This window comes from Etheostoma spectabile, chromosome 20 (genome assembly GCF_008692095.1).
Source record: "Etheostoma spectabile isolate EspeVRDwgs_2016 chromosome 20, UIUC_Espe_1.0, whole genome shotgun sequence".
Classification (NCBI taxonomy): domain Eukaryota; kingdom Metazoa; phylum Chordata; class Actinopteri; order Perciformes; family Percidae; genus Etheostoma; species Etheostoma spectabile.
The window spans coordinates 17,488,334-17,500,202 of record NC_045752.1 but is presented as its reverse complement, the minus strand read 5'-3'; the positions used below and the strand labels follow the sequence as shown (position 1 = coordinate 17,500,202).

General features: G+C 41.0%; 2 protein-coding genes across 2 annotated transcripts in view; both read left to right on the top strand.

Moving 5' to 3' along the window:
* Positions 1-7,378, top strand: part of si:dkey-16j16.4 (uncharacterized) — a 33,097-nt gene extending 25,719 nt beyond the window's left edge. Inside the window, exon 7 of the mRNA XM_032499778.1 lies at positions 6,774-7,378. Coding sequence (XP_032355669.1) covers positions 6,774-6,794 — 21 coding nt within the window. The 3' untranslated portion in view covers positions 6,795-7,378. The remainder of the gene's footprint in view (positions 1-6,773) is intronic.
* Positions 998-6,326, top strand: supt7l (SPT7 like, STAGA complex subunit gamma). Its single transcript, XM_032499776.1, has 4 exons — positions 998-1,454; positions 1,699-2,023; positions 3,305-3,542; positions 5,852-6,326. The coding sequence occupies exons 1-4, from the start codon at positions 1,024-1,026 to the stop codon at positions 6,145-6,147; spliced, it is 1,290 nt and encodes a 429-aa protein (XP_032355667.1). The 5' UTR covers positions 998-1,023; the 3' UTR covers positions 6,148-6,326.
* Positions 7,379-11,869: the final 4,491 nt, after the last annotated feature.

Here is an 11,869-nt window from a genome sequence, read left to right as displayed (position 1 = left end):
CTCAGTCCCTGTGTAATGTGAGTTGTTGTTGTTATAGTTTTTAACTTATATAGCATTTGACTAGCTAAACGTGCGTGCTACGTAGCAAGCTGACTAGTCGACTAGTCGTCGCCAGACCTGGTCTCTCCACAGCGCAGACCCAGTCAGACACATGGCATTCTGTGTTGACTTTCTATTTGGCGGACAGTCATACCTGTTAAATCTAGACTTTAGTTTACGCGAATCAATGCAATATGTATATTTTTTAAATTTGAATTAACGTTACCTGTTTTCTTTATCATATAGGCAGTGCGAATCGATAACAATTGCTCTTTTTTACGTGTTAGTGATTGATCAGATGTAGCGTTATGCCAAAATAACCTGAAGACAATACATTTCGCAGCTACTAACTCATATTTGCCTTCATCTTCCCTTGCCACCTACAGTTTAGCTGTATCACCTTTTAACCCTTGTGTTGTCCTCCCGGGTCAAAAACTGACAAAAATTGTAATTTTTGTCCCTTTTTCAGCCTTTTTTTCTCATTTTCTTTTAAGTTTTCACTAACACCACCTTACTACCACTGGTTTTACAGTACTTTTTGGAATTCATGGGTAATAACCCTCATTTATATAGAATAATACCTAATATGAGTTAAAAAAGCTGAAATTATGAATTATTTTGACTAATAGTCAAGATCAGAGGAACGTACAGATGAGTTTAGTCAGGAAGTGATCAATTGTATTTGCAAAGCGCATTGTATGGAATCCAATTCATTTTTGTGGTAATTTGGTTAAAAAGAAACCTATATTTCAGATTTGATCATTTTACCCAAGGACAACAGGAGGGTTAAACTATTTTGAGAAGCCAAACCATTGTTAACGGATTTAGGTTAATTCAAGGTGGTGTCAAAAATTGAATCCGAATCAGTGCTATCTATTTCATCTGGATTTGTTTATTCCCACTTCATCCTAAATTGTGATGGTCTCTCCAACTTCCTCTCCTCTTTTCTAATTTCCAGATTCAGTCAGAGTTTCATCACTCATCATGATGCGTTACTGGGGTGAGATCCCTGGGCCTGCAGGGGCTCCACCCAGTCGCAGCTCCTTTGACTTGCTCCAGCGTGAGTTTCGCTCGGTGGAGATGCAGGACCCCCCCCTGCACCAGCCCTCGGCCCAGCGGCCGCGGCCCACCACAATGTTGGACATCCCCTCAGAGCCCTGCAGCCTCACCATCCACACAGTGCAGCTGTGTCAGCATGCCCGCCGCCTCCGGGGCCTCTTGTCAACGGCTCAAGCTCAGGGTCAGAGCTCAGCGTCGTCGGAGGGTGGCAGCAGGCTGGAGGAGACGGATACCAACCTGCCCCAGCGTCCTCCTACCCCACCTGTCATGCCAGATGACTTGCTACCTGTGGACAGCAAAGCCCCGCGGCAGCCCTTCGTGCTCCGCCACAGTGACCCTGAAAGTGACTTCTATAAGTAAGTTAATCTGACTTTGTGGCTGAGCCAAGATGCTGCACTCTTTTCCTGTCTTCGTGATTTAAATTCGTTCCATAAAGCATCTAACTTGCAGGCACAAAAGTCACTCAAAGTTTAGATCTTACAACTTTTACATTCAGTAGTACTCAGCATTTCACAGATATAATCTCAGACATTTTATCAACCAGTCATCATTTATCTCCCTTCTTTTCTTCTGATGTCTTCTGGTTCTTTCCATCATAAGGGGTAAAGGTGAGCCTGTCACAGAGCTGAGTTGGTCCTCCTGCAGGCCACTCCTCTATCAGTCAGTGGCCACCATCTTGGCCCATGCTGGCTTTGAGTCGGCCCAGGAGAGCGTGCTGGAGACCCTGACCGACCTGGTCCATGAGCATTACCTGCGCCTCTCGCGCATGCTGCGGGTGGCGGTGGACCGTGAGGCTCGGCTTGGAGCAAGTCCCTTTCCAGACGTGGTAGAGCAAGTGTTCCATGAGGTGGGCATTGGCAGCGTGCTGGCCCTGCAGCGCTTCTGGCAAGAGCGGATCAAGGACTATCACAGCTACATGCTGCAGGTGAGTTTGAGAATGGGTCATAACTGTAGGGTTGTGCTTTCACAGTCTACGCTCTAAGACAATAAAAATGTATCAACCATCTATGATTTTGGCATAGATTTTTTCATACCGTGGTCTCTATATTAATTAGTTTTAAGACGATGGGTTTTTTGCATAAATGTGATTAAAAGGTGCTCTAAGCGATGTTGGGTGACGGCACTTTTTGTTGACGTTTGAAGTATTTTTAAAGAAAATGAGGCTAGCTCGCCTCTTCCTCCTGCTCATCCCTTCCTCTCTCCCTCCCGTCCGTACACTAACCCCCCCAACCCCCAACTCCTTCTTGTCAGGAATTGGCTGGAACGCTAGAAGACTGTTTGTTATACTTGGTGGTGCAGGTTGGCACAGTTTGTTGTTATTGGCGTTTGTGGACCTTAGTGGTCCCCTAATGCCATATCTGAAGTCTCTTTTCCAAAATTCAGCCTTGGTTCAGAATTACAGCCACCAGAGCCAGTCCCACAATGAGCTTTCCTTAGGATGTGCCATTTCCGAGTCTGTAGCTTTTTAGGAGGAGGCTGGGGGTGTGCCCTTGACCAACTGCCACTTTGCTCGTATGAAAGCCATGGCGTCTCTCTCTCATGGGCGGGCCACATTCTCTGGGCAGACAAAGCAGAGAAAGGGGAGGTAACCTTGCACCTATGAACTCATAAGGAGCAAGATTCCAGATCGGCCCATCTGAGCTTTCATTTTCTCAAAGGCGGAGCAGGATACCCAGGGCTCGGTTTACATCTATCGCCATTTCTAGCTCTGGGGGACCATAGGCAGGCTGGAGGAACTCGTTATTAAATAAAAACTCGTGAAATTTTAATGCCATGGGACCTTTAAGTATCTTTATGTGTAACTAGTCAGCAAATTAAAAGATAATGAAAATAATCCAATTTGGCACAGTGCTGAAAAGAATGTTTGCTTCACCCTAACAATGCTAAATCATCTCAGAAAGCATAAAGACCATGGTACGAGTGAGAACAAAGTACCTTATGGCACCTTGTGTGCAAGCTGCTGGGAGTGAAACAGAAAGCTTACTGAGAGATTCACTGTCTTCAGTGCCAGCGTGACTTGTAAAGAAATCCAACTGATGAGTTTTGAATAGTGAGCAGATAATAGAGCAAATCCTTTTGTGTATGTGATTAACTTTGGCAAATCGCTGAATATTGTTTTCACAATGGATTATGGGCATTTCATATTAATGAATTATATCAAAATACTAGATCATCAAGGCTCAGATCCTATATTTGTTCTCTCCAGGTGAGTAAAGATCTGTCGGAGGAATATGAACGACTGGTGAACCCAGATAAGGCTCTAGAGGACTCTAAGCCCCCAAGGATCAAGGAGGAGCCCATGAGTGACATCTCTTTCCCTGTTAGCGAGGAGCCTGAGGCCGACCCGGCCTCTGGGGACCAAACTCTGCCCATGGGGGTCCTCGGGACACACGCTGAGAGGCTGGCTTCAGGCCTAGATGGTGACCATTCTCCCCACACCTCAGGTGAGACCAGTATTCCGTTCAAATGTTTACTCTGTATTTATCCATACATTTTCTACAGAGGGAATAAAAGTATACAGACGCTAGATTACACCTTTCTTGTTTGTGTCCTGGTTTGCTCAGTTAGCTCAGAGCCGGCACACATATACATAGAGGTTTATGCCTCAACGCAGAGGTCCAGGTTTTGAGTCCGACCTGTGACGATTTCCTGCATGTCTTGCCCCTCTCTCTCTCTTTCTCACCTGGTTGTCCTGTCCATTAGAAGGTGGAAAAAATAATCTTTAAATAAAAATAAAATACAATCCTTACTTGTTTGATTTACTTGTCTTAAAGGAATACCCTACCGTTTGTGGAAATAGGGTTATTCGCGTCTCTTCTACATTTAGATAGGTGGGCAAAGGCATTTTTGTCTCAGTGTCTTAGTCTGGCAGCGCCACCGCTAGCTTAGCTTAGCTTAGCGTAGTGAATGGAATCCTAATCTAATTACTTCTTGTGGCCTGCGTATTCGTAGCAATGCAGATTAAGACAAGACGATTTCTTTGACAGATATTGATTTGGGACTATATTGGGTGGAAGTGGGCTACAGCCGAAGCACTGCTACATGGGCGGCGCTATGCACCGGACGCAGCAACGGTGCCTCTGTAAATAGCCTCGGGAAGGAACTTGTTTTGGTGGAACATGTGCACGTAGGGAGGCGGGCTCTGGAATTGTGCGATGACAATTTTACTAAAAGAAAAGATAAATATAGATTCACCAGAATTTCACCAGATTAAAAAAACAACAACATTTTACTTCCTTGGCTTTTATTCTGTGAGAACTGTATGTTGTATTTGTTTGGTGTTGTAGTTTGTCTATTTATTGTTAAATGTCAATGTACAGCACTTTGGTCAACCTGGTTGTTTTTAAATGTGCTTTAGAAATAAAGTTTGATTGAGTTTGAGATGTTAACAACCCAAGTAAGCCATTATGTGTAATAATGTGAAATGACAGGGAAAGAGTATTGAACACGCCTACTGATATTTATTACTTTTGTACTTTGTTGGTACTGACAGCTTCAAGACACCTCCTGTGTGGAGAAACGTTGTCCCATTCTTCCACACAAACAGTTTTCAAATCTTGAAGGTTCAGTGAATCTCTTCTATGAATCTTGATCTTCACTTCTTTCCATAGATTTTCAATGTGATTTAAGTCAGGTGATTGGCTGGACCATTCTAGCAGCTTTCTTTTCTTTTCTTTGAAACCAATTGAAAGTCCAATCTTCATCATCCTGGTAGATGGCAGCAGGCTTTTGTCAAGAATGTCTCAGTAAATTTGCCCATTCATCCTTCCTTCAATTATGTGAAGTTTGCCAGAACTATTTAGTGAAAAGCAGCCCCACACCGTGATGTTCCCACCTCCAAACTGTTGGTATGGGGTTTTTAGGGTGATGTGCAGTGCCATTTCTCCTCCAAACATGTTGTGTATTATGACATCCAAGCAGTTACATTTTGCTCTCATCTGACCACACTATATTCTCCCAGTATTTCACTTGCTTTTCCAAATGTTGTGCAGCAAATTTTAAACAAGCTTTAACGTGTTTTTTTTATTTTTTTTTTTAGGCAAATTTATGGTGAAATGATTGTCTTTCCACTTTTGTGTTATGGCCCCAACAGAGCTCATTAGAACATTAGGAAGCTTAGAAATGCGCCTATAACCAATGCCATCATTGTGTTTTACAACAATTAGGTTGCAAATGTTTCGACACAGCACTTTGCTTTTACCCATCATGAGATGTGTCTTGTGTGACTTCTTGGCAATGAGACCTTTTTGTAGGCCATCAGTTGGGACTGAACCAGCTGATATTAATTAGCACTGACAGGGGGCTGGATTGCTTTTTAATTACTGATAGTGTTCAGCTGTTGTCTTGGCCTTCCATGCCCCTTTCTGCATGTGTTCATTACTTTTTCCTTGTGTCATTTCACATTATTACATACAAGTTATTTTCTGAACTTATTTGTTTTGGTTTCTTTGTATGTATGGGTTACTTGCATTGTTTCAACATCTGGTGAAAATTTCATGTCAATAGCTCCTTGGGAAATAAAGTAACTGAGAATAATGGTGACCCGTTCAATACTTATTTCACCCGCTGTACATTCTTTGAAGAAAGAAGCAACTGTGTTTATGGGAATATGGTTTGAATTTTGAGAATCACACAGTGACACAGGTAGGACTATTCACACCGGGGGCAACTACGTGCTTTAAATTCAGGTTAGTCTTTTAAGGAAGTGTGTTTGAAGATCACATCTGCTAAATTGGTTCTCCTCTCTTTTAAGGCGGGGGAGGAGCCAACAACTCCCCACTGTGGCCACAGGTGAAAATGGAGCCGCAGGATAGCGAGGAAGGCCAGAGCTCCAGCCATCACCACCACCATCACCACGGTGTCTTGGGTGGAGATGTGTTCGAGGAGGGGGGGCCCATGTCCACCATGAGCGAGTCAGGAGGAGCCATGGCGCCGTCTCCCGGAGGCGCGGCGTCAGACGCCAGCTACGCTTCACATTCTCCCGACTCCTTGATGAGCACCTCGCCCGTCTTCAACCAAAGACCCAAGAAACGGGTGAAGAAGATGTAAGACAATGCAATAAGCTCTGAGATGTGGACTCACCAGCAAGTCTTCCACTTTAAGTAGCCTGCAATGGATTTAAGTGAAACACACCACTTGTACGGTGTAGGACTCATCTGCAGCTGCATAGCACTGCATAAACTGACTGAGACATTAACGTCATAAACAAACTGAACAGATGTAAAAAAGGTGTTTATATGTATGAGTATGCATGTTTATTTTCACTCCAAATAGTTGAAGATGTTGCCATTGAATATGTAGTGGGGTTTATTGTCCAATCTTCACCTTTTGAAGTATCACTTGTTTGAGTTATTGAGTGGTTTTCAGAAAAGAGGAGGGTTACAGTTACCTAATGAATACAAGTTGTGCAAAACAAATAATTAAACTAAACAGCTTAATAATTCAGCAGAAAGGTTTGTTGTTCCAAGCTATTAAGTCTCTTTCTCCTCACATACCAATTACTGCCTGTGCCATTCATTACGATTAAAATATGCTCCACCAAAAAGGAAAATTACCCCCCCCCCCATGAACATGCTGTTGCATATTATGATGTATTTTCAACTCCTCATTTCCCTTTTGCAGTACACTTTACATGTAGCCCAATACTGTGGAACGTTCCACTCGGAGACACACACAACCTGAAGCCGCTCTGCTAAATTAGCATCTGTTTCAGTAATGAGGCAAAGCTGTTAGTGCAACACCAGAGGCAATTATGGCGTGGTTCTCTGCATCATGAAGGCGACATCAATCCAGTCTTAATGGCAAATTAATTACGGCACGCATAATTCTGCAGCAGTCCTGTTTGAATACTTGTGATTTTCTTTGTGTGGGCCTCTTTCATTTTCACAGTTAGGCAGGTAATGGTCTACGCATATGGGAAGTGCACACTGGGTCACGTATTGATATTTAATTAGCTGCATTGATAGTTGAATTATGGATGAAACAGATTTAATTCCAAATTTGAGGTGCTGTGTGACCCAGGTGGGAATTTGGAGCAGCTTGAAAACCAGATCTGTATTCCACTTTTCTGATTAAAAAGGCCCCCTTTTGTCGATGCTAATAACTGTAAGCCATGTCACCTGGATCTTATACAAACTTCACAGTTGCAATAAAAAGACAGCATCAGCTAAAAAAAAAAAAAGGGAACTCTGAAAAAATTAAATTGTTTAAGCTAAACTGGATTGCTGGCATAACTGCGTAAGAATGTGAAGTAGTGAGAACAATTTGAGAAGTGGGAATGGTTTTAGTATGGATTTTATTTAAATGTTGAATAAAACCAATAATGTATCAAAGTGGATTTTTTTAAATGTTTTTTTTTTACTTTACTAACGAGCAAGTAGTAGGTGAGTGAATCCAGAGACACAAGGAACACAAAGGATACCTGACACACAAGAACACCAAAAGGATCCGACAACGGACGAGGGGAACTAAACACCGAGAAAACACAGGAAGTAAAACTAAAGGCAAGACAGCACAGAAAACCTGACTATCAAAATAAAACAGGAAACAGAACATACTCACAAGAAACCACAAGACAAAAACTACAATCTATACTAGAGAAGACGAGAGCAACCCAGGACTATGACACGAAACAAAAAAAAAAGATTAAAAAAAATAGCTAAGTTGTTAGCTCACTTTAGCAGTTGCTGCTGAAGGTCTTAACATTTTGATATTCAAATGACTTTTGTAGCTACAAGTATGCAGAAGCAGAAGGTGACCGAAAGTTGTGCTGAAGAATCTGATAACAAAAAAATATGTTCACAACATTTATTATCAGGGAGTTTCTGCAAAAGAGAGACTTCCTCACAGTGAATCATCCCTGAATAAATAAAGTTAAAACAAAAAAACTATCTCACTAATGTTTTGTGACCGATTGGTAGGGTTGGGCATCGCTTGCATTTTAATGATGAACGAGTCCATTGTGATTCTTCCTTTAGATTCTGATTCTTATCAATTCTCGATTCTGATCCTTTTGAGGGGTGGAGTTGAAATGGGGTCACATGATTATTTCACAAATTTTGAAACAAATCCTAGTATTAATCGGTTCTCGATGCCCAACCCTACCGAGTAGTGGGGATTGCTATTGACAAAGACAGGGCTAAGTATACAAGTATATAAGAGCAAATTATGTTTAACCATGTATCCAGCTAATTTAAATAGCTCACATAGCTCACATGAACAGTCATTTAATATTATATGTGGCATTGTCTTTTTTGGGGGTGCAAATGTTCCACAAAAAAAGTTCCTTCCTGACCCTATTTGGCAAAGCCACTGTCTTTGCCACCGGATCTTAGAGCAGCCCGAGACGATTGTGATTGGCTTAAAGAAATGCAAAAAACCCAGGGCGTTTTTTTTTTTGTTGTATGTGTCAAGCGCTTAAGCTTAAAATCACTGTTCTAATTTTCAATGATGCACTGTATATTTTTAGGCTCCTGATTTGTTTTTAAGTAAAATCTTGATCTGAAAAATAACTAGCAACCCTAGCTGTCAAATGAACGTGGAGTAAAAAGTACAAAATTTCCCTCTGAACTGAAGTATTAAGTATCAGAATAGAAACACAAGTACAACTAGCTCAAAATTGTACTACAGCACTGTAAGTAAATGTAATTAGTTCCTTTTCACCACTGACAACTCTTTCTTTATTCCATTGGGAACATTTATTGTTTCGCGACTGTGTCTTCTTTTTAACAGCTGTGGTCATGTATCTATTTTACACTCAACAGGTGACAGTGCTTAAAAGTCCCATGGCATGAAAAATAGGAGGTTCACTTTATGAGTTTGTTTAACATTAATGTGTATTCCCCCAGCCTGCCCATGGTCCCCCAGAGCTAGAAATGGTGATAGGTGTAAACCAAGCCCTGGATATCCTGCTCTGCCTTTGAGAAAATGAAAGCTCAGATGGGCCGATCTGGAATCTTGCTCCTTATGAGGTCATAAGGGGCAAGGTTACCTCCCCTTTCTCTGCTTTGCCCGCCCAGAGAATTTTGCCCGCCCATGAGAGAGAGACGTCATGGCTTTCAAACGAGCAAAGTGGCAGTTGGTCAAGGACACACCCCCAGCCTCCACCTTGCTTGCCCCCCCCCACACCTCCTCTCTCCACCACAAAAGCTACAGACTCATAAATGGCACATACTAAGGAAAGCTTATTGTGGGACTGGCTCTAGTGGCTGTAATTCTGAACCAAGGCTGAATTTTGGGAAAGAGACTTCAGATACAGTATTAGGGGACCACTAAGGTCTATATAAAAGAGACTTCAGATATGGCATTAGGGGACCACTAAGGTCTATATTTAAGAGACCTCAGATACAGTATTAGGGGACCACTAAGGTCTATATAAAAGAGACTTCAGATACAGTATTAGGGGACCACTAAGGTCTATATAAAAGAGACTTCAGATACAGTATTAGAGGACCACTAAGGTCTATATAAAATAGACTTCAGATACAGTATTAGGGACCACTAAGGTCTATATAAAAGAGACTTCAGACACAGTATTAGGGGACCACTAAGGTCTATATAAAATAATCCAAAAAGCACTATGTCAAAAATTACTTTTCAAATTACTACTACAGCACAAATTGATAATGTATTATCAATTAAAATGGTAAACTCTTAGAAAATAAATCTATAGTTTTGATCGGTGAGATGAAATAGGTTAAATACAGCCTTGTTAGATTTGTGCGGCGGCAATGTGACCCCTCAGTTTGTAGACAGCTGGGGAGAAACGGTGTGATTACAAAAATGTGTTTTTGGAGCAGGGGTCTCTGAGGTGGGCCAGAGAAAGGACCCAACAAATGATGAATTACCTTCCTATGTGCAAAGTCATTCATTTGGCATGAAATGTAATCTCTCCAGCCGAGTTTTGGGGTTGTGAACAGAATGAGGAATATGTTTAATTTGTACACAATGAGCACGGATGGTCCTTCAGGGCGCTCATTTGTTTGTTTTTGAAGAAATCCCATGAAAAGTGGAATTGAAACACTCAGTCTAAAGTAATGTCATCATAGGATATCTCACAATCCTATTTATTGTAATCACGTAAGAGACACTGGGGAGCCAAATAATGAATTATGAGACAAGATGATCATATCAACAAAAAGATGAATTGCCAGACACATAGTATGTGACAAGTACAAAGGGCCCCATGCTACACATGGCTGTTACAGCCGTGTCACTGCACCCCAGAGATGAGAGAATGAAGCACGGTGTCAGGGTTTCAGTCTGAATCAGAAAATATATATTTCCTTTTTGGTAATATATCTAAAAAAATGTAAAATGAAGCAAAAATGTATGTGGCCTCATCAGCTTGGAATCCATCCATCCTCTCCTTCTTCTTTCTTTTTGGAGTTACAAATTAAACCTACAAGAGCATGCTGCAGCTAATTTAGCATTAGATTAGTTGACTACCTAGACAGCTAACATTATGAGGCAAATTTAATTAAGGTAATGGGTTAACTCTGGGCAAAACAATTATACTTAATATCATTTTATCAGTGTGTTCAATGTTGTTGTAACCTCATAATGCATACAGTTTAGCCACTGCATTAGCCACTTGTCAACGTAGCACATTGTAGTAAGCTGGATTGATATTGAAATATCATATCATTAAATAAGGTCTCTGTATTACTCAGTGGCATGTCGTCAGTTAAAATAGCATTGTGATTTACAATTACTCTACGATTCATTTGCTGTTTGTTTTCCAAGTTTCTGAAACGTACAGTTATATTATTTTGTTTATTTTGTAAATATTTTATTTCTTAGTGGTCTATTCTATTTGTTAATATATGTTAGCTGATTTTTGGAGCTGGGCACATAGGATTTTCGTCACATGTTGTTCTGTTTATGATTCTGTGTGTGACAAATAAAACCTGATTTCATTCAACTTTTACTTGAGTAACATTTCTTTAAAGTAACAGTATTTTTACTTGAGTATGACATTCTAGCAAATACAGAAAATCTATTGTACTTGAAACAGTATTGGTCTTTTGAAATGACAGGTAGGGTAGTCTGATTTCTTTAGCAGCGGTACAATACTCTTCCATTGGAGGGCAGTATGGTGCCACTCACAAACCTGGACTGTGACTTTTTCTTTAAATGCAGGATTAAGCATTCTCCCAATTAACACAGAGACCTGGGCACTCCCAAGCTTTACCGTATCAGAATGTTGCAGATTAGTGAAGTCAAGACATTAGTAAATTATGACATTTCCTTAACACAAGGCAGTAATTACCTTGCTTGTTCGTTCATGCTCATGCTTCCCTGGATGTCTGGATTGGGACATATCTAAGAATCCGAGCCTGTCATGTCATACCAAAGCAATGAGCACAGTGCACAGCTGTATTACTTTCTCATTAAGCTAAAAAAAAAACACATTTCTGCAGGCTTGTCACTTTTCAGGACTTACCCCACTGTGAGGTCAGCTTTTGATGTTAATATGAATTTTGATTTACTGAAAGGTGCACCTTAAAATCAGTTCTCAATCCTAATTGCTTATCAGTTGCATCTGCCAGTGTTTGAGTTCAGAGTTTTCTCACATCTGCCTTTGCAGCACAAGAGCTAGGGTAACCAATTAGGACATTGTAAATGCATATAGCTGGCAGCACATAAAAAAATAGCACCACCATTTTCTCATTCCATTCCACCACAATTGATATACCCGCGGGTGATGTATTCATATCAGGCGCATAAAAGCACTTTAGATTATGGCATTGATATCATAAAGAAGCCTTCA

What these genes read in the sequence shown, in the direction of transcription:
- supt7l (XM_032499776.1), top strand. Translation starts at nt 1,024, where the DNA reads ATGATGCGTTACTGGGGTGAGATCCCTGGGCCTGCAGGGGCTCCACCC. An exon ending in ATCACAGCTACATGCTGCAG is followed by an intron (nt 2,024 to 3,304) that starts GTGAGTTTGAGA and finishes TGTTCTCTCCAG; the next exon opens with GTGAGTAAAGATCTGTCGGA. An exon ending in CCATTCTCCCCACACCTCAG is followed by an intron (nt 3,543 to 5,851) that starts GTGAGACCAGTA and finishes CTCTCTTTTAAG; the next exon opens with GCGGGGGAGGAGCCAACAAC.